Source organism: Giraffa tippelskirchi, chromosome 6, assembly GCF_054371585.1.
Source record: "Giraffa tippelskirchi isolate mGirTip1 chromosome 6, T2T-mGirTip1v1.2.pri, whole genome shotgun sequence".
Lineage (NCBI taxonomy): Eukaryota > Metazoa > Chordata > Mammalia > Artiodactyla > Giraffidae > Giraffa > Giraffa tippelskirchi.
Genome location: NC_137280.1, coordinates 95,591,706 through 95,614,162, shown reverse-complemented (window position 1 = coordinate 95,614,162; position 22,457 = coordinate 95,591,706). Strand labels below are relative to the sequence as shown.

General features: G+C 50.5%; 1 protein-coding gene across 2 annotated transcripts; it reads left to right on the top strand.

Annotated features, from left to right (window-relative positions):
* The first annotated feature begins 714 nt into the window (after positions 1-714).
* Positions 715-7,897, top strand: FEM1A (fem-1 homolog A). 2 transcript variants are annotated; one of them, XM_081499650.1, is made up of 2 exons: positions 715-5,112; positions 5,215-7,897. In XM_081499650.1, the coding sequence occupies exons 1-2, from the start codon at positions 4,400-4,402 to the stop codon at positions 6,359-6,361; spliced, it is 1,860 nt and encodes a 619-aa protein (XP_081355776.1). In that variant the 5' UTR covers positions 715-4,399; the 3' UTR covers positions 6,362-7,897. The 2 variants fall into 2 exon arrangements, with proteins under 2 accessions (XP_081355776.1, XP_081355775.1); XM_081499649.1 differs by having other exon boundaries at positions 715-7,897.
* Positions 7,898-22,457: the final 14,560 nt, after the last annotated feature.

The window sequence follows — 22,457 nt, the reverse complement described above, 5'->3', positions numbered from 1 at the left end:
AGGTAGCAAACTGAAATGTGCTGTGGGAAACAAAATAGAGCGAGGTGGGACTTCCCGGGCTGTCCAGTGGTTAAGACACCGTGCTTTCGGTGCCGGGCAGGGGGTTGGGGCGGGGGGTGGGGGTGGGGGGCATTGGTTCCATTCCTGGTCAGGGAACTAAGACCCCACATAGGGGCCAAAAAATAATAAAAACAGAGCAAGGTCGGGGGCCCTGGGAGAAGAGTTGCTGAGAATGTAGATACTCCTATCAATGGTTTTGAGCTACCCGGTGGAGTCACAGAGTGGAAAACTGGAAGGAGGTGGGCAGGTCCACACCACTGTGTGGCATTTCTGCCATGTAGATTCAAAGACATAAGTCATCTTGAAAGACAGACAACAGTAATACTGAGTGAACAATTAGGAGGTGATGAGTTTTTGAGTGTCACCTTTGTTTTTTACTGGGCTTCCCTTGTGGCTCAGCTGGTAAAGAATCCACCTGCCACTTGGGAGACCTGGGTTCAATCCATGGGCTGGGAAGATCCCCTGGAGAAGGAAACGGCTACCCACTCCAGTATTCTGGCCTGGGGTTGCAAAGAATTGGACATGACTGAGCGACTTTCACTCTCACTTTTGTTTTTATATGATTTGTTAAGTGTTAAATCTCTGTGTTTTAATGTTCAATGCTGGCTGGTCTCTGGTTGTCAAAAATCTTGACAATTTAACACTTAGCTCTTTTTTTTTTTTTTAATTTATTTGGCTGTACTGGGTCTTAGTTGGGGCATGCAGGATCTTTGTTGCTGCATGTGGGATCTAGTTCCCTGAGCAGGGATCAAACCTGGGCCCCCTGTACAGTGAGCGCAGAGTCTTAGCCACTGGACCACCAGAGAAGTCCCTGATGCCCTTAGGAAGGGATAAAGGCACTGGAGCTCTCTTTCTTTCTCTCTCCTCTACATGAGGACGCTGTGAGAAGGTGTCTACAAGCCAGGAAGACAGTCTTTACCAGAAACCTAATCAGGCTGGCATCCTAACCTTCAACTTCTAGCCTCCAAAACTGTAAGAAATACATGTTCGTTGTTTAAGCCACTGTGATGATTAATTGTATGTGTCGATTGTGTGTGTGTGTGTGTGTTTGGCAGCACTACACAGCATTAAGAACTTCCCCAGCCAGGACTGAACCCATGCCCCACCGCAGTGGAAGTTAACCACTGGACCACCAGGGAAGTCCGTACGTGTCAACTTGACTGGGCTAAGAGATGCCTAGGGAGCAGGTAAAACATTATTTCTGGGTGTGTTTGTGAGGGTGTTTCTGGAGGAGGTTAGTTAGCATTTGATTCATCCAATCCAAGGAGGGCAGGAATAGAACAAGGAAGGGGAGGAAGGGTTAATTCTCTTTCTTCTTGAGCTGGGACATCCATATTTCCTGCCCTCAGACATCAGAGCTCCTGGGTTTCAGGGCTTCGGACTCAGTCTGAGTTACACCATCAGCTTTGCTTGTTCTCCAGCTTACAGATGGAAGATCACAGAACTTCTCAGGCTCCATAGCCACACGAGTTCAGGGGCTATATTAATCAGGACTCTCCAGAGAAACTGGAGAAGGAAAGTTCCCAGGGGCCTTGCAGGGCCCTCCCCAAATACAAAGCCCCTTTATGTCCCCTGCCTCTTGTCTGTAGAAAAGCTGAAGTCTCCTGGGCCTCCCTGAGTCACAAAAGAGCAGGCTCAGGCAGTCACAGAGTTGGACACTAGAGGCACAGTCTCAGTGTCCAATGAAAGAATGAGATTAACACTATCGCTCATAACAATCTATATCTTTATGGGTATTAGAATAATTATAGCTTGCTCTGCCCACATACGTAAGCAGGCAACTAAAACTGTCGGCAAATATATGCTACAGACCCATGTCAATATCCTCCTCTCTGAAAACACAGCACTCTTATGTCAGCACAAAGAAGTTACAGGCGATGGACCTCTGCCCCTGATCCCACAGAAGTGGAATGATGTCTGACAAGTGGGGATTTGTAAGCATCTCATTTGCCTCTTTCCTGTTTATCTATTTCTGTTCCCCTTAAACCTTAATCACAAAAATGAGATCACTGGGTAGCATTCCTGACTTTTGCTTTACAGAACGTATACAATGCCCTTGCCTAACCTGTTGATTCCTTTCCTGGATTAAAAGGTGTTAAGAATGAAGGATTAAAGAATTACTGGCTCTCTACTCCCAGCTTCCCCATAGCAAATCTGCAGGTGGACCATGCAGGCAAGACAGTATCCAAAGAAAGATCAGGAGGGACTTCCCTGGTGGTGCAGTGGTTAAGACTCCACACTGCCAATGCAGGAGGTGCTGGTTCAATCCCCGGTCTGGAAACTAAGATCTCAGACACAGGCAGTGTGGCCAAAGGGTTTGGAAAAAAAGACTAAATTTTTTTTAATTAAGAAAAAGGAAGATCAGGAGAAGTCAGTGGTCTGCACACAGTGGAAAAAGGATGAAAAATCTTAGCTCCTACAATAATGATGAACTGAGACTCCCCTCTTTTTCCCTTTAAAAATTGTCATGGCTGAGCAGAATTTGCAGAGTTGGGCTCTAGACATAAGTTAACCTTCTTCCCAAACTGCTGGCTTTTCTCAATAAAGCATCTTTCCTTTCTACTGACACTTGCCACTAGATTATTGGCTTTTGAGCAGTCAGCAGCTAAATCCTGAGTTTGGTAATGTAATGTGTGTGTGTGTATAGATATGAATATAGATATAATATATATGTAGCCTATTGGGTTCTGTTTCTCTGGAAACGTGAAAGTCACTCAGTCGTGTCCAACTCTCTACAACCAGTGGAGTGCAGCCCACCAAGCTGCTCTGTCCATGGAATTCTCCAGGCAAGAATACTGGAGTGGGTTGCCATTTCCTTCTCTAGTTTCTCTGGAGATTCCTGACTAATACAGCTACCCAGCCTGTGGTATTTATTACAACACCTTGAATTGATCAAAACATAGTATTTCACTAAGATTCAGGGATCAGAATGCCAATGGTGCCAGGGAGGACACCCACTAAGCCTTAGGTCAAGGAATCATCCAGGAAGACCTGAAGTCTCACCTAAGACCTGAAGAAGGCCCACGGGGTAGCCAAGTGAAGAAAGTATGGAACAGTATTCCAAGCAGAGGGAACAGCACACACAAAGTCGGGAGGTGTAGAGAACAGCATGCATTTCTTGAACATTCCTGGACGTGGCAACCTCCTCATTTTTCCCATTATCCTCAATAACCCTGGGGCAGGCAGCAGCAAAATGGAAGTCGGACAGTGCTGGAGGTAAGGGTCTGTCTTTGAGTGTGGGGTTCAGTCTTCACAGGGGTGTCCACGTGAGCAGTCATCTGGGACCCCTCACTCAGAAGGGCCTGACGCTTTGTTTAATGCCCTGCTGTCTTTGTTGGGAAATTTTTAATCAACTTTGGACAAGGAGCTCTACATTTTCCATTTGCACTGGGCCTTGCAAATTATCACCGAGTCAACGCACATGAGTTTGAGCAAACTCCAGGAGATGGTGAAGGACAGAGAAGCTGCTGGCGTGCTGCAGTCCATGGGGTCGCAAAAAGTTGGACACGATTGAGCGACTAAACAACAACATTGAGAATGCTGAGGGGTGAGTGAAGGAAAACTAAATTTTTAATAGCGTATTAATGAGTAAGTAAATAAATATATAAACGTGTGAATGAACGAACAAATTGAATGAGAAATGAACAAGCGCGCAGGACACGGACCCTGAGGGCCACCTGTACTTTCTGCTCTCCAAATGTACCCACTCCGACTCACTTTCCTGCCTCTCCTGAGCGCCCCCTGCCAGTGAGAGGTTTAGCCTCTCGAAGCCCAAATTGGACCACTCGCCTGGCTTCGCCTTCGTTTTCGCTTCTGGTTGGCTCCAAGTCGCTCGCCCTGCCTTTTATAGAATGTAGTCCTCTGTGGGGCGTCAGCGTTTCTTGTCGGCTCAGGCACTGACAGCCACCGGAAGTACGTAGCCAAATTTCCCTGGGTCCCACAAGCCATTGCGATAGCATTGGTTGACGGGAGTCGTAGTCCTCGAGCAGATAGTTTCCGTCACAATTGGCTGGGATTGGAACTGCTATTCCCGCCATGCATCGTGCTCCCATTTCGCCGCAGCTGGCCCGCAGCATTCTGGGAATTGTAGTTTCACCACCTTACATTTCTTCTTCTGTCCCATGGAGGGTGCCCGCTCAGAGAACTACACTTCCCTGCACATTTCCATACTCCAACGGAAACAGGCCGCAGCAGCCATTTTGTTCCGCCCCAGAAGCACCTAAGATGGCGGTGGGGGAGACGGTGAAGGTTGCCGCCTGGCCCTCGGGGCGCTAGTCCGCCGTCCCCCGGTTCCCTCGTTCCCCGGCGGCTGGCCCATGGCCTGGCGGAGGCCCGGATCATGGACCTCCACACTGCCGTGTACAATGCCGCCCGCGACGGCAAGCTGCAGCTCCTTCAGAAGCTGCTCAGCGGCCGGAGCCGGGAGGAGCTGGAAGAACTGACGGGCGAGGTGGCCAGCGGGGGTACGCCGCTGCTCATCGCCGCCCGTTACGGCCACCTGGACGTAGTCGAGTACCTGGTGGACCGGTGCGGCGCGAGTGTGGAGGCGGGCGGCTCGGTGCACTTCGATGGCGAGATCATCGAGGGCGCGCCGCCGCTGTGGGCCGCGTCGGCCGCCGGCCACTTGGACGTGGTGCGGAGCCTGCTGCGCCGCGGGGCCTCAGTGAACCGCACCACGCGTACCAACTCGACGCCCCTGCGCGCCGCCTGCTTCGACGGGCACCTGGAAGTAGTGCGCTATTTGGTGGGCGAGCACCAGGCGGACCTGGAGGTGGCCAACCGGCACGGGCACACGTGCCTCATGATCTCCTGTTACAAGGGCCACCGCGAGATCGCCCGCTACCTCCTGGAGCAGGGCGCCCAGGTGAACCGGCGCAGCGCCAAGGGCAACACAGCCCTGCACGACTGCGCCGAGTCCGGCAGCCTGGAGATTCTGCAGCTGCTGCTCGGCTGCAACGCCCGCATGGAGCGTGATGGCTACGGCATGACACCGTTGCTGGCGGCCAGCGTGACGGGCCACACCAACATCGTGGAGTACCTCATCCAGGAGCAGCCTGCTGGGGACGAGCAGGCACAGCCCGGGCTGGCCAGGGCACAGCCCCAGGGCGCCCGCTCGTCCCCCGAGGAACCCCCAAGCGGTGAATCGTACGAGAGCTGCTGCCCCACCAGCAGGGAAGCCGCCGTGGAAGCCCTGGAGCTGCTGGGAGCCACCTACGTGGATAAGAAGCGGGATCTGCTCGGGGCCCTGAAACACTGGAGGCGGGCCATGGAGCTGCGGCACCAGGGGGGCGAGTATCTGCCTAAACCAGAGCCCCCGCAACTGGTCCTGGCCTATGACTACTCGAGGGAGGTGAACACCACCGAGGAACTGGAGGCGCTCATCACCGACCCGGATGAGATGCGCATGCAGGCCCTGCTGATCCGAGAGCGCATCCTGGGTCCTTCCCACCCGGACACGTCCTACTACATCCGCTACCGGGGCGCGGTGTACGCCGACTCAGGCAACTTTGAGCGCTGCATCCGCCTGTGGAAGTACGCCCTGGACATGCAGCAAAACAACCTGGAGCCTCTGAGCCCCATGACGGCCAGCAGTTTCCTGTCCTTCGCCGAACTCTTCTCCTACGTGCTCCAGGACCGCTCGGCCAAGGGCAGCCTAGGCACGCCCATCGGCTTCGCAGACCTCATGGGGGTGCTGTGCAAAGGGGTGCGGGAAGTGGAGCGGGCCCTGCAGCTGCCCAAGGAGCCTGGGGACTCAGCGCAGTTCACCAAGGCCCTGGCCATCATCCTCCACCTGCTCTACCTGCTGGAGAAGGTGGAGTGCACGCCCGACCAGGAGCACCTGAAGCACCAGACGGTCTACCGGCTGCTCAAGTGCGCCCCCCGCGGCAAGAATGGCTTCACCCCTCTGCACATGGCCGTGGATGCGGAGACCACCAACGTGGGCCGCTACCCAGTGGGCAGGTTTCCCTCCCTGCAGGTGGTCAAGGTGCTGCTGGACTGCGGGGCCGACCCAGACAGCCGGGATTTCGACAACAACACCCCACTGCACATCGCAGCGCAGAACAACTGCCCGGGCATCATGAACGCCCTGATTGAGGCGGGGGCCCACATGGACGCCACCAACGCCTTCAAGAAGACTGCCTACGAGCTGCTGGACGAGAAGCTGCTGGCCAAGAGCACCATCCAGCCCTTCAACTATGTGACCCTGCAGTGCCTTGCGGCCCGCGCCCTGGACAAGAACAAGATCCCCTACAAGGGCTTCATCCCTGAGGAGCTGGAGGCCTTCATCGAGCTGCATTGACCGCACTGACCACAGTGAGAGAGGCGAACCCCCAGGAGGGCGGGGCCCGCACTGGTCCCGCCCACTCTCTGGGAGCACTTCCGGTGGCTAGCAACCTGGGAGAGCGACAAAGGGGAGGGGCTCTCCCGCCTCCATGGCCCCCTCCCCTCCGCAGGGAGCCGGGATAGGAGTGAGCGAGCTGTCGGTGCTAGAAGCCTTCAGGGTGACGCGCTCGGAGAATGGACTTTATGCAGGAGCCTGTGCACCCATCCTTGGCCAGGAGAAGACGCTCAACCTCCCACACGCCCCGTTTGCCTGGGTTAAGGAGGGTCTTGCCTTCTGACTCAGAGGCAGATGAGTTGAAGCCATTGCCCTCCTCCCCCACCTAGAAACGCAGGAAGAAGCTGAGAGTCGGGTCCGGCCTCCGGATAGACCTAGACCCCCCCAGTGCAGGGTTAGGACGGCGGGCTCCGAGGGGAAACTGGGAGACCTGCCTTTTCCAGCACATTCGCACCTGTTCCCTCCACCCTGCGGTGGGTAAGGGTCTCCACCGTGGGAAGGGCGGCCTGCCCTTTGCATAGCTTTCGTGGTTTGGTGTTCTGTTTATTTACTAAGTGGGCAGGTTACAGGTGTGATGCAGGAGTCCTGAAGTTTTGCTGCCATATACTTTTTTTTTCTTTTTCTAAAACTTTTGGCTTGTCAGACTCGCTAAGTTCATTTCATGCAGTGAGGGTTTTGTCGTGCCTGAGGCGGCCCCGGCCGGCAGAGGTGAGCTTTATTGTGTTCAGGAAGGGAGGTGCCAGCCCCATGTATCCGTCCCCAGAGCGAAGGTGACAGTACTTTTCTTTCTGATAGTTCACTCTTAGCCTTTTTTGGGGGGCCAGGCTGCTTCTCGCCCAGCAAAACCTAGCATGGTTGGTTTGGGCTTTGGTTTTCACAATTTATGAGTTAAAACCGCAGGCCGCTTCCACGTCACAAGTCACGCCCGGGGGCACAGGTGCATGGCCAGCATCCTGAATGGCTGTGTCCGGTTTTTAGCTGCTCGGAAACCTGGATGCAGGTGACCCTGAGGCAACGCCAGATACACTGTTGACCCACTGTGTCAGCTAGATAAGACAGTGGGTGTCGAGACGGGTTGCCAATTAAGGTGGAAGGAAATCTCGGCCTCCCATCACTGGGGGCTCCTGGGAAGAGGAATTGTTAGTCCTTCTGCCAGAGAACCCTCCCCAGTGGGATTCTCAGGGCCCATCCTCCATGGCCCTGGCCGCCAGCAGGAGAGTGTTCTTGGCCTGTTGGGAGAGCGGAAGGGGACTGGAGCCGGTGCCCCTCCCGCAGCCTTGTCACGGGGCAGCTACACTGATGGAAGCCTTCCGCAGGCACAGTGGGTCCCCGGATGCCCCGCCCCCACCGAGGGAACCAGGTCTCTTTGGATTTGCAGTGTTAGTTAGGACGTTCTTTATTTCCACGACCAGGTTTTGCCTTCCATCAAGGCGGGAACCGCCCTCACTGTCCCTCCTAAAGCCGGGAATAAAGAGAGGAGGCAGTGTCAACTGCAAATGCGGTGCTGTTGTTCAACCTTGTGTTAAATGGACAACTGGGGGGGTGGGGGTGGGGAGGGAGTGCTGAGTGGGTGGGGGAGAAGGGGTCTGCCAGGTGTGGACGGCCCAGGTAAGGGAGCACAGCTCCCATCCCAGTTTATGTCCTGGGGCTTAGTGTCAGAGTTAGCCAGAAAAATGTGTTGCTGCAGAAAAAACATAAAACCACTGACTTAGTCGTCAGCTCTGCTGTGCAGGAGGGTTGCCTCAGAGGAGAGCATGGCATGATCTGACCTTCCGGAAGGTCTAAGGGAACAGGAAGGCCCCCAACTCAGCCCTGCTTCCCTGAGACACTGTGATGGAGCCTATGAACCCTCTGGCCCAAGACGTCTGTGCATGAACTTGGGTTTCCCGGAGGAAAGTCCCACCCTTTCCTTTTGTCCTGCCATATTGTTAAATTCTGATTTTCTCTGCACTGGCATGGTTGGTCAACTCCTCGCCCACAGCACTGTCCTGGGGGTCTGACGTTGACTGTTTCCCCAGGGCCTGCCTTGCACCAGGCCGGGTTCAAGCCCCTGTAGAGGAGAGGATTGACCCAGCCATACCTGAGACAGGCATCTCCCCACATCCTCACCTCCTGAGACAATAGGGAGACTGTGCCTTGGGGTCGTCTCACTTCCAGTAGCGAATTGGGTTGGAGGGTTCTCCAACTTCTGGTTTCATGGGGACTCAACGACCCTTACCAGTCCACACCCACTCAGGAGCCATGTGAATATATGGTGGTCACCCTGGAGGAGTGGGTTTCGAGTCAGCAGGTGCTCTCAGCAGCCTCCCCGGAGACACCTGCGCTGGCTGCATTTACTGAACCCCAACTGGATGGTAGGCCCCATTCTGTGTGTTGACAGGACTCACCAAAGAGGGGAACCCATGTGGGCCAAATGCTTGCTTTAAAAGCTCACACCTGAGAATTGTGACTTAAGCCCGAGACTCTCCAGAGAAAGCCATCGTAAAGCTCAGGCAGATTTCCAGTGCAGGTTGACCCAGCAGCTCAAAACTTAGGAATGACCCAGTTTCTCCTAGGTCCTGACATGGCGGCCAGCAGAAGGCCACGTGACAGCCAACATTGTGATGTTCACTGGGACTGGACAAGTCACAGCAGCCCAGGAATGGGTCGTGCTGACAGTCGATTATTGTTTAGCCACCAAGTCATGTCCAACTCTTTTCCGATCCCCTGGACTGTAGCCCACCAGGCTCAAGAACATATGAGTGGGTTGCCATTTCCTTCTCCAGGGGATCTTCCAAATCCAGCGATCAAATCTGCATTTCCTGCACTGGCAGGTGGATTCTTTACCACTGAGCCACTTGGGAAGCCCGGGTCAATTATTACGTGCAAGTTATCAGTGACGAGACAAGCTTAGAGAGGCCAAGTGGTCTGCCCCAAGTCACACAGCCAGGATGGTGACCCACCTCGCTGGTCGATGCAACAGACCAAGGCTCAAGAGGGAGGAGCGTTTGCCTGAGCTCACTGGGGGTAAGGCTGAGACCCAAGGTTGAGGGCATCAGAAAGTGTGCAGCCCATCCCACTAGGGGGAGCCTCTGCCCCTCTCAGTGTCACCCCTACCCCACTTCTGGCATCCACACAACGGGAGTCAGCCTGAAGTTCTGCTCACTGACTCGTCTGTTTAGTTAATGCCTACCTCAGATCTTACGGAACCCTGGGAGTGTCTGTGCTGGTCCCCACTGAGTGACCCCTCTGGTGAGTGAAAGAACCAACGACTCTTGCCTCTGGAGATTCCAGTCTCCCTCTAACAACTGGGGAGCAGCCCCTGATGGCTGTGCCACACACAGAACCCGCTGCCCCCACGGGATTCCAGGACTGTCATCTGAGCAGTGTTTACAGGGAGCAGAGCGTCCCAGCCTGAGGTTAAAGATAGCACAGCTCAGGGGCTCACATCACAGGCCCAAAAGGAGATGACGGGCCAGCCCCCAGGACGGTAGCACTCGGCTGGCACTGCAGGGTGCTGACCCCGTGTCCCTGCAGAAAGGTTGGGGGGTGTGGAGTCCTTCGGGAGATTCAGTTAAGACTGGGTAAAGGCGGGGGTGGGGGGGATCCACCCAGTGGTTGCCACAACAAGTGTTAAGCAAGACCCAGCCCAGATGCGGGCAGCACCATCCATCCTGGGGGCGGGGGGGGGGGTGGATCAGGGGGAGGGAGTGTTCCCTCTGGCCTTAGCATCTGTTTCTAGTAGGTTGCAAAAGAGACGGTGACCCTCCCCAGTGAACAGGACATTTGAGATCCTCCAGTGCAGCCATCTCCCCCTGACCTGAGTCCTGATGTCTTCTATTAAAAGCCTGTCAAGCAATGTTCTTGATCGAATGTCACCTCCTCCGTGAAGCCGTCCCAGATCATCATTAATAATGTGGCCCCAGACAACCTCTACCCCATCCTCCTGTGTACTTGCCTCTTAATCCTTAAAACATTAACCCTGTCACCTTTTTCTTTGTTTCCTTGTTTATTCATCATGTCCCTTCCTTAGAATGTCAACTACTCAAGTTCATCCCATGCTGCATCCATAGCACCTAGAAGAGGGCCTAACTCAGTAGTTCATTAAGCATTTGTTGAATGAATAAATGAGCTCACACGGTTCATTCAAAAAAAGAACGAGGAGCTCTGTGGCTGGATCAGAGTGAGGAGATTGGACTTCCTTGGTGGTCCAGTGTTTAATACTCTGAGCTTCCACTGCAAGGGATGCGGATCAAATCAATTATTGGGGAACTAAGATCCCACAAGCTGTGCAATATGGTCAAAAAAACGGGGTGTGCAAGAGGAGCTGGTGGACACAGGCAGATGGTGTAGGGCCTTAAGGCCCTAAAGAACAGGGTAGTAGTTACCCTCAGGGCTGTGGGGAACCGAAGCAGAATTTCACACCAAGGAGAGACATGGCCTGATTTAAGCCTTGAGATCACTGGCTGCAGCTGGAAGAACGGATTGGAGGGAGGCGGATTGGAGGGAGGCGGTGGGGTGGAGAGAAATGAACATACTTCAGATCTTCTTCGGAGGAGAGCTGGCAGGACTCGATGAATTGGTTTGGGGAAGGAGAAGAGTCTGAGGTGACTCCTGAGTTTGTTGGCCACAACCAATAAGTGGATGGATGGTGGACCTTTTTAATGGGCCAGGGACAAAGGAGCAGAGGTGCTGATTCAGGGTGACTCCAGGGCCTAATGGGAGCTCCACTGTAGCTGCCTTGTTCACCACTGTTTAGTCAGTACCTAGGAAAATTCCTGGCAGGTAGTGGGAGTTCAGTCAATATGTGTTGACTAATAAAAGGCTTTTAGCCCCTGGGAAGGCATGTGAGTGAGCTGGTGGGTCGGCAGCTGTGACCCAGCTTCAGTTAAAGAAGAAATCACCAAGAAAACTAGAGAATTCTTTGAGCATTTTGTTGTTGTTGAGTTGCTCAGTTGTGTCTGACTCTTGCAACCCCATGGACTATAGCCTGCTAGACTCCTCATACAGCACAACGTATGCTAATGTGTGCAGTGCAGCTAAAGCAGTGCTTAGTGGGCAGTGTGTAGCTTTAAGTGCTTGCAATAGAAGACAAGAAAAATAGAATCTGCAAACTATGGCCCATGGGCCAAATCCAGCCTCATTTTCACAAATCAGGTGTTATTGGCACAGCCACATTCCTGTGCTCACGCCTTCCCTGTGGCCACTCTCATGCTGCAGTGGCAGAATTGAGAAGTTATGCCAGAGACCCATCTGGCCCCTAAAGCCTAAAATATTTACTTAATATTAATAAATTAATAATTAATATTAACAAAATGTTTAGCCCTTTATAGATAAAGCATGCCAATGCCTGATCTAAAATCTCACCTTACAAAGCTAGAAAATTCAGTGCCAACTAAATCCAAAAAATAAAGAGTGGCAATCAACAAAATAGAAATGGGCAAATGATAGAGTAAAAACCAATGAAAGCAAAGCTGGTTCTTTAGAAAGTTTAATAAAATGGAATGAAACACAGAAGCTTCCCTGGTGGTCCAGTGGTTAAGACCATGCTTCTAATGCAGGGGATGTGGGTTCAATCCCTGGTCAGGGAGCTAAGATCTCATATGCCTTGAGGTCAAAACCACAAAACATAAAGCAGAAGCAATATTGTAACAAATAAAGACTTTAAAAAGTGGCCCACATCAAAAAATATTGAATGAAAGAGATGGGCTGGTGGGATGGGATTCTAGATTCTGCCCTGGGGTTACCACCTTGCAATCAATCCTCTGATATAGTCCAGTTTCCGCACTCAGAATGAACATGTTCACTGGGCAGTGTGGTGTGGTGCTTTAGGACACAGGCCATATTACCTTGGGAATGGCACTTCCTTTCCCTGAGCCTCAGTTTCCTCATCTGCAAAATGGGGTTGGTGGTAGCAGCTGCCTACCAGCATTGCAGTGCAGTGGGTTCAGTCACCCAGTTGTGTCCAACTCTTTGCAACACTATGGATTGTAGCCCACCAGTCTCTTCTGCCCGTGTAATTTTCCAGGCAACAATACTGGAGTGTACATGAAGAATTAAATGAGTTTATCCAAGAAACCCTGGCACACAGTAAGTGCTCAGTGAAGCTATCATAGTTATAGGTACCTACTGCCTGCACACTCATTTATACATAACAATAAACAGATGACCTGTAAAAAAATTTAAGTAGTTATACATTTATTTGAATGTGTTTTGGGGAACAGAGCATGGCTAGGCCCTGTATTTCCAATATGTGAATTCATAGATGTTAATACTGAAAAGTTCAAAATAAAGACGAGTTCATATTTTTTTACACTCTTTTTCTGAGATAAAACCTTACCATTTTATTTATTTATTTAAAAAGTCTTAAGTCTTTAGATGACTCTTTTAAGGGTTTTGGGGGTTTTTTTGGTTTTTTTTTTTTTTGCTTTTTTTTAATATATATTTTTTAAAAATTTATTTTTGGCTGCACTGCGAGGCATGTGGGATCTTAGTTTCCCCACCAAGGATCAATCCCGCCTCCCCTGCATTGGAAGTGTGGAAGCTTAACCGCTGGACCTACAGCGAAGTCCCAAGTTTTACCATTTTAAGTGTACAGTTAGTGGCTTTAGTATAATCTTAAGGATGCCACCATCACCCCTATCTAATTCCAGGAAGAAAAAAAAAAGTTGCTTTTTAAATCTGTTTAAAGAAAAATATTAAACGACTCAAGGAATAGAAATTAAGTAAGAGGGCAGATGGCCAGCAGCAATGCTGAGGACAGTAGACAGGTGAACAAAGTCTGAGAATCCCGAGAGGCTTTCAGAGGGCATGATGGCCCAGAATGACAGAAGGGGCCTCTAAGAACCACCAGGGATGGGAGCGTGTACAGCACCCGCTGAGGGGTCTGGGGGACCCCAGGGAGCCTTGGGGAAAAATAAGAGATGGGATTAGGGCCCTCTGAGAGGTCAGGCCGTTCCTTTTCACAGGAAGAGGACCATTTTTAAAAAAACCTTCCTTTGGAAATTGGAAACCCTGGGCGCCTTCCAGGGCTATAAAAAGGCGGTGTGTCCACTGACCAGGTTAAAAATAAAAGATCCCCACCCAGGGGCATTTGGGGTTGGGAGGAGACACTGTGTAGGCAAGGCAGGGTAAGTCTTGCTGTGTGACCTAAGGCAAGTGTCTGCCCTCTCTGGCCTCTGGTCCCCAGCAGCATTAGATTGAACAATTTCCAAACATCCAGTGAGTGGGTATATTTATACAGCTGCTGATCTTATTTACAGAAGTTGTTAACAGGGAGAGTGGCCTTTGGCATGGCCTGGAAGTTGGCACTCTCTAGGGGTTCTGACTCCCTCCCTACCTGGGTTTCTCTTAGGAAGAAGCCCTTTCCCAGCCCCAAGAAAACAGAGGCAGGAGCTGTTGTTCAAGGGTGCCCCCTAGTGTCAGTGATGCTCATCGCAGCATCTTCTGTTGTTAGTCACTAAGTCCTGTTGGACTCTTTGCGACCCCATGGACTGCAGCGTGCCAGGGTTCCCTGTTCTTCCCTACCTCCTAGAATTTGCTCAAACTCATGTCCATTGAGTCAGTGACTCTGGATCCCCACAAATAAAGGAAGCATCCTGTTCTCCCCTCCGCACCCCCACCACTGGACACAGTTCTGTACCAGGTTGGACCACACTGGCTCTGCCCTACCCTTCCCAAGCCCCATGCTCCTTCCCACCACAGGGCCTTATGGTGGGCTGTGCCCCTTACCTAGAGCACCCTTTCTCCCTGGAATGAGCCCCTCCAGGAAGCCTCCCACAGCCACTCTTATCCCTGTTTCCCCCTCCACCATGTCCCATCACACCCAGGACCATCTTGGTTGTAACCACTTAGTCTAATATCTGTCTCCCCTACAGATGTGTGAGCAGAAACAGGGTCTGCTTTAATCAACAGTGTGTCTGAAATAGTCCCTGGCATACCTTAGGTGCCAATACACACTGTTCAGTAAATGAATGAATGGAACACTCACTGGCAGGCAAGAAGGGAACATAGTATCAAGAGTCTGTTTTGCACAGCAAGGGAAACCATAAACAAAAGGAAAAGAAGACAACCTAAGACTATGAGAAAATATTTTCAAATGATGCAACTGACAAGGGCTTAATTTCCAAAACATACAGTTATACAACTCAATAACAAAAACAAACAACCCAATCTAAAAATGGGCAGAAGACCTAAATAGACATTTCTCTAAGGAAAACATACATACAGATGGACAATAGGCACATAAAAAGATGCTCAATATCATTGATTATAAGAGAAATGAAAATCACAACTAAAATAAGGTACCACCTCACACTGGTCAGAATGGCCATCATTAAAAATGCTCTCCAAATGCTGGAGAGGATGTGGAGAAAAGAGAACCCTCTTATACCTTTGGTGGGGATGTACAATTGGTGCAGCCACTATGGAGAACAGTATGGAGGTTCCTTAAAAAAAGTAAAAATAGAACAACCTGAAACTCCACTAGTGGGCATATATATGAAGAACACTCTAATTTGAAAAGATATATGCACCCGTATGTTCATAGCAGCACTATTTACAATAGCCATAACATAGAAGCAATCTGAGTAGCCATCAATAGATAAATGGATAAAGAAGAAGCAGTACATATATACAATGGGACACTACTCAGCCATAAAAAAGAATGAAATAATGCCATTTGCAACAACATGGATGGACCTAGAGATGATCCTATCAAGTGAACTAAATCAAAGATAAACATCATATCATTTCTATATGGATTCTAAAATATAAGTGAACTTATCTACAAAACAGAAAGAGACACACAGACATAGAAAACAAATTTATGGTTACCAAAGGGGAAAGGGGGTGGGGAGGAATGAATTGGGAGTTTGGGATTAGCAGGTACAAACTACTATATATAAAATAGATAAACAACAAAGATCTACTGTATAGCACAGGGAACTATATTCAGTATTCTGTATTAAACCATAACAGAAAATATATGAAAATATATACATCTGTATAACTGAATCACCTTGCTGTAAACCAGAAAAAGATTGTTTTAAAGATAAAAACAGACTTAAGCAATAATTCAAATTCAGGCAGACCTCAGAGGCACTGTAAATTTGGGTCCAGACCATGGCAATAAAGTGAATATCATAATAAACCAAGTCACACAAATTTTGAGGTTTCCCTGTGTGTGTGTGTGTGTGTGTGTGTGTGTGTGTGCGCGCGCGCACACGCACGCGCTCAGTCGTTCAGTTGTGTCCGACTCTGCAACCCCGTGGACTGTAGCCCACCAGGCTGCTCTGTCCATGGGATTTCCCAGGCAAGAATACTGGCATGGGTTGCCATTCCCTTCTCCAGTTCCCAGTGTATATAAGTTATATTCACAGTAAGACTGTATTCTGTTTAATGTGCAGGACTTCCCTGGTGGTCCAGTGGTGAACAATCTGCCTGCCAATGGAGACACAAGTTCTATCCCTGGTTCTGGAAGATCCCACAGATGCCTCAGAAGCAACTAAGCCCGTGCACCACAACTATTGAACTTGTGCTCTAGAGCCTGGGATCTGTAACTGCTGAGCCCACCAGCTGCAATTACTGAAGCCCGAGTGCCCTAGGGCCCATGCTCTGCAACAAGAGAAGCCACCGCCATGAGAAGCCTGCGTACTGCAACGGAGAGTAATCCCTGCTCACCACAATGAAGACCCAGCACAGCCAAAAATGAACATAAATAAATAAAAATAAAAGTGTGCAGTAGTTCTCTCATTTAGCATAGCCGCCTTCCTGAATGATCTGAGCCAGACTTTCTGGAGGACTTGCCACATATACTATGCCAGCACTCACTACTTCCCCTTGCGCTGTTTTGTTATGAAGATGGCCTCTTTCCTTCAACCCCATGAACCCACTTCTGTGGGCCTCACACTTTTCTCCTGTAGTCTCTTCACCTCTCTCAGCTGTCACAGAACTGAAGAGGGCTAGGGCTGGGGTCTGAATGAGGCTTTGGCTTAAGGGAATGAATGCTGTGGCTGGTTTGATCTCCAATCCCGACCACAAAAACTTTCTGCCTATCAGCAGTGAGGCTATTTCATTCTGTTTATCATTCATGCATTCACTGGAGTAGCACTTGATGTCCTTCAAAGCCTTTTCCTTTCTTTGCATTCACAACCTGGCTAATTTTATGTAGCAAGAGGCCCAGCAGTTGGCCTCTTTGACATGCCTTCCTTATGAAGCTTCATCATTTCTAGCTCCTGATTTACAGAGATGTGTGATTTTTCCTTTCCCTAGAACATGTAGATGCCATTGTGGGGCTGTTAACTGACCTAATTTCAATATTCTTGTGTCTCAGGGGATAAGGAGGCCCAAGAAGAGGGGGAGAGAGGGGGAAACAGCTAGTGGGTGGGGCAATCAGAACACACACACAGTGGGGACTTCCCTGGCGGTCCAGTGGTTAAGACTTTGCCTTCCAATTCAGGGACTGGAGGTTTGATCCCTGGTCAGGCAGTCTAAAAAATAAAACATAAGACAGAAGTGATATTGTAATAAATTCAATAAAGACTTTAAAAATGATCCACATCAAAAAATATTTTTAAAAAACACATATACGTTTATTAAGTGCACAGTCTTATATGGCATTCCCAAACAATTACAATAATCAAAGAGCACTGATCACAGCTCATCATGACAAATATGGTCATGATGAAAAAGTCGAAAGTTTGTGTGAATTGCCAAAACGTGACACAGAGACACAAAGGGAGCAGGGGCTGTTGGGAAAATGGTGCTGATAGACTTGCTTGCCACAGAGTTGCCACAGACCTTCACTTTGTTTTTAAAAAATGCAATATTTGTGGAGGGCAATAAAGTGAAACAGGATACAAGGTATGTTTGTTCGCTTATTGAGTGCCTACTGTGTGCCAGGTACAGTGAAGTCAGACAAACATTGTGTCCTCAAAAAGAAGACCAGTAACAATGTGTGTGATGACTAGGTAACTTATATTTGTCCCAAAGTGCTGAGAGTTATGGAAAAAGAAGGCAGAGTCAGGGGGGTTGGTGGGTGCCACTGAAGATGAATTTTAAATAAGGGGACTTCACAGAAGCCTCTATTGGGAGAGTGACATTTGAGCAAAGATCTGGAGAAGGTGAGAAGGAGCTATGGCAGAGTGTGAAGGAAGAACCCTGGGCAGTGAGCAGAGCACATGCAAAGGCCCAGGGGCAGGACTGTGCCTAGTGTGTTAGAGGAACTGCAAGGAAGTCTGTATGGCTGGAGTCAAGTGGGCGAGGGGGAGAGAGGGAGGAGTGGAGGGCACGGAGGAAATGCACAGGTCGTGTGGGTAGGACTTGGATGTTTACCCCCAGGGAGGTGAGACCCTGGAGGGCCAAGGGCAGAGGAGGAGCAGGGCCTGCCCTCTTGTGGATGCTGCAGGGAGGACAGACTGTGGCAATGAGCCTGGGAGTCTAGGGACCAGGAGGCAAGTGACTGCGCTGGTCCAAATGGGAGCAGAAGGGGGAGAGAAGTGGGTGGGCTCTGGACAGTTTTTTGAAAGCAGAAGCAGAAACCTTGGCTGACAGGTCAGTCGAGGGTGCCTGCCCTCTTCTAGCTGAGCAACTCCCAGGACAGAGCTCCCATCCACAAAGAAGAGACGTGGGGGGAACAGGTTAGGGAGGATGGTCAGACACAGTGTGGCCATGCTGAATGTGAGACCCCCTCATGAACCCCCAGCGCCTAGAGACGTCGAGGTGTCTGGAGCCTGGAGCTCAGGGGAGGTCTGAGCTGGAAACGGGGCTGAGTGTATAGATGAGGCCACGGAGGAGGGGAGAGACCCCAGGGGGTCCAGGAGAGCGGGGGGACGGGGATGGCGTGGGGCGTGAAGGGGTGAGAGAATATGGGCCCTGAAGCCATGTGAGGATGGAGGTCTTGGAGGCCAACAGGCATGTAGACACTTCAGACAAGGGGAGGAGGACAGAGAAGTGATCCCTGGACTGAACAACTCAGTACTAATGTCCTAGACCAGGGCAGTTTCTGCAGCCTTGGGAGGAAGGAGGGCTGATTCTGGAGCAAGCACTTCAGGAAAGACCCCACCCTGGCCCCTCTCAGGGCTGAGCCCCCTTTCTAGAAAGCCCTCTATTTGTATGGGCAGAGGAGTGGGGGAGGAGGTGGCCACGAAGCCTCCAGAAACTTCCTCCTTCTAACTCCACTAAACTTTCATTTTCCTGAGCGAAGGCCTGTCTGGCCCGGTTATGGGTCAGGGTAACCAGCATCACGACCTCTGGCAAAGGCCCAGGGCAGTGCCAGACCTGAGCAGGAAGCAGATGCTTCCAGAAGAAACAAGACACTGGTTGCCTCATCACAGGCCATCTGAAGACCTCCATACCAGCACCCTGGCGGACAACTCTGCCCAGGCATGTGTTTGTTCATTATCTCACCTGAGGCGAGAGCCTGGAAACTCCATGGCCACCACTGGGTAGGGATGGTGCAACCAGAAAATAAAAATTAAAAGTATGATTTCTCATATTTTTGTTCCACCCTGCAATGGATTACCTGATCAACCCCTAGGCACCCCACTGCTCTAGCAATGTGGCTTCCAAGAGTGTTTCTCATACTAGTTATGAAGAGGCTTTGAGGGGAAGAATACTATGCAGCCATGAAAAAGAATGAGAACATACAAACAGTGTTAGTCCGTGCTCCTGTTAATAGGGGTGGCTTAAGAATGCACGTTCGTGCTCTGCTGAGCAAAAGAAGTCAGACGCCAAAGACCATATACTGTGTGATACCATTGATATGAAACGTCCAGAGACAAAAAGCAGATTCATGGTTGCCAGGGGCTGAGGAGGGGGCTGCCAAGTGACTGCTACTGGGGATGTGGCTTCTTTAAGGAGTGATGAGAACATTCTGGAACTGGTGATGACTTCACAATATATTGATTATACCAAAACCCACTGAAGTGTACATTAAAAAATAACATAATTCTCCTAGGAAAAAAATTCAAGCTTCAGATTTTTAAAAAGGGAAGAAAATTAAAAAAACTTCCCCCTTTTTTTGCGGGGGGGTGGCTGCGCTGGGTCTTCGTTCCTGCAAAAGAGCTTTTTCTAGTTATGGCTAGCAGGGCCTACTCTCTAGCTGCAGCGCTCAGGTTTCTGATTGCAGTGACTTCTCTCATTTCCCAGCACAGGCTCTAGAGCACTTGGGCTCAGTAGTTGTGGCTGGTAGCAGTTGTGGCTGTACAGCATATGGAATCTTCCCGGACCAGGGATCAAACCAGTGTCTCTTGCATTGCAAGGCAGATCCTTAACTACTGGACCACCAGGGAAGCCCCTCCTCTGTTTTTCCTTCAAGATTGTTTGGCCTAGAGGAAGCACCAGCTGTCTCTAGGAAACACCCCAGGCCCATGGAGCCATGTGAGGTAGGCTGGTCTCTGAGCTGGAGGTGGCCACCAGGGGGCGCTGGGGCAGCAGGAATTGTGGCCTCCTGTGAAGTTGACCTTCCCTACAGGGTCTCCCCTCCAGGCCTTTGCCAGTGCTGTGCCCACCCTCAAGGACACTTTTGCCCACCAATGGTTCATTCTGAAATAAGCCTCTGGTGTCAGCTGACTTCCTCCTTCCAGAAGGTTCTCTTAACTCCCCCAGGCTGGTCAAGGATCCCCTTTGAGCTCCCTACACTTTATCACAGTCCTGACCACCCTGTAACTCTATCTCTGAAACTGCTCCATGACCCCTGGAAGGACAGAACAGAGGTATCGAAGGTCATCTAAGGGGGTGACCACTCAGTCATCCCTATGTCCAAGGGTCTGCACATTGTAGGAGCTCAATAAACGTTGGTTGGCTGGATGGAAGAATCCACATCCTCTCCACTTACTGCCCAGTAAGCTCCATGGGGGCAGGGACCAGGCCTGTGACCACAGCACTCAGCATGGTCTGCCCACAGTAGGTCAGGAGGAGAAGGGGACGACAGGGGATGAGATGGTTGGATGGCATCACTGACTCAATGGACATGGGTTTGGGTGGACTCCGGGAGTTGGTGATGGACAGGGAGGCCTGGCGTGCTGTGGTTCATGAGGTTGCAAAGAGTCAGACATGACTGAGCGACTGAACTGAACTGAACTGAACTGTCTGTCAAAAGGATTCACTTTACTGAACAGTTATTGTGTGCTATGGTCTGTGCTGGGTTCTGAAAATGCTGCAGTGACCAAGACAGATCAGCCCCAAGCTCCCTCAGGGTGGGCAGGCTGTAGTGGAGAAGCCAGAAATTAGCAAGTGATGAAGTGAACAGGAATATTTCAAAGAATTTTTAAAAATCAAGGCCATAAATTCACAAGCTGCTAAAATCCAGTAGAGAGACACCTGGCTCCTTATACTGCCCCAAAAGACTGCTTGTGAGCTGTGTGATCTTAGATAAATGACACCACCCCTCCTGACCTCAGTTTCCTCATCTGTAAACTGGGAACACTGTTTCTAGCTCCCAGGGTCATTGAGAGAATGAAGTGAGTCCAGGCATGCAAGCTTGATCACTCAGTCGTGTCCAATTCTTTGCCACCCCGTGGACCTAGCCTGCCAAGTTCCTCTGTCCATGGAATTTTCCAGGTAAGAATACTGGAGAAGGTTGCCATTTTCTCCTCTAGGGGATCTTCCTGACCCAGAGATCAAACTCATGTCTCCTGCATTGGCAGGCAGATTCTATACCACTGAGCCACCTGGGGTGCCATCCATTATGTGAAGTCCTCAGCTCAGGGCTTTCAATATATATATTGAAAGCTTTAATATATTTAAAAGATGATCATTACTGTTGATGCAGTGACGTACCTACCAGAGTTCCAGACTGAAGCTTGTCAGGTCCATGGCACAGGTGAGAAAGATGTGGCCCAGAAAAGGGCTGTGACTTGTGACTCCCAACATTTCAGGGATGAAATAAAAGCTCACGTTCTGAATGTGCCCACTTCTCCTCCCTCTTCTGCCTCCACCGGGGTCTAGCCCCCAGGCTCACTGGCCTGGACTCACAGCTCTGCCTCGCTCCCCAGTCTGCCCTCCCTGCAGCAGCCATCAGAGGGCGCGTGTGAGCACCTGAGTCAGACAACGTCCCTCTTTTGTCCATAGCCCTCCAGGGCTCGCAACTCCCTGAGAGCAAAAACCTAAGTCCTCCTGCAGCCCACAAAGCCCTGCACAACCTGCCTGTCCCCTCTCTCCCCGACCTCCTCCCTCTCTCTCCCTCACTTACTCTGTCTGCCTTTGCTGTTCACCCAACAGTATGTGTGGTCCTGCCCCAGGGTCTTTGCACAGCCTGTTTCTTCTGCCCAGAAGATCACCTTCCTTTCCAAGTTCTTCCCATGATGACCAGCTCCTTTTCTTCCTCTCGATATTGGCTGTAATGCAGCCTCCTCAGAGAAGCCCTTCCTGGCCAAAGTTCTTCCTCCTGAGGCACTGCCATTAGGGTGCCCTGTTTATTTCCTCTGAAGTCTCCTCACTTTCTGAAACTACTTCGCTTCCTCATTTGATGACTCATTCACTGCTCCCTCCCCTCCACCTCTGCCTGCAATTGAAAATAGAGTAGGGGACAGTTCACATCTGTCTTTGCCCCTACTGCACCCCAATATCTGGGACAACTCTGGCACACAGCAGGAGCTCAATAAATATTGGTCAACTGAAAAAATGGCAAGTGTCCGATGAATTGTGGCAGATCCTAGCCTCAGTCATCAGAAACTTTCTGTTTGGGACTTCCCTGGTGGCCCAGTGATTGGGACTCAGCACTTTCACTGGGGTGGTCCAGGTTCGGTCATTGGTCAGGGAACTAAGATCCTGTAAGACGTGCTGCAGGGTCAAAAAGAAGAGAAAAAAAAGGAAACCATCTGTTCCCTTGACCCCACCCCAACCAAGAATCTAATCTTTCAAGATTTCACTTCACTGGGGGGAGGCCAATCCAGGAGCAGATCCTCGACAAAATCTGAGTCAGCTACTAAAATAGCAAATGGTGCATGATAGCCTGGATGACTCACACCAGGCCTGCCCTTTGGGGTGGCTGATGGAAGGCCATGCTAAGTCAGTGTTCAAATCATGCTGTTGGGCCAGAGGCGGCCTGCACATTTGACCCACATACACCCTTCCT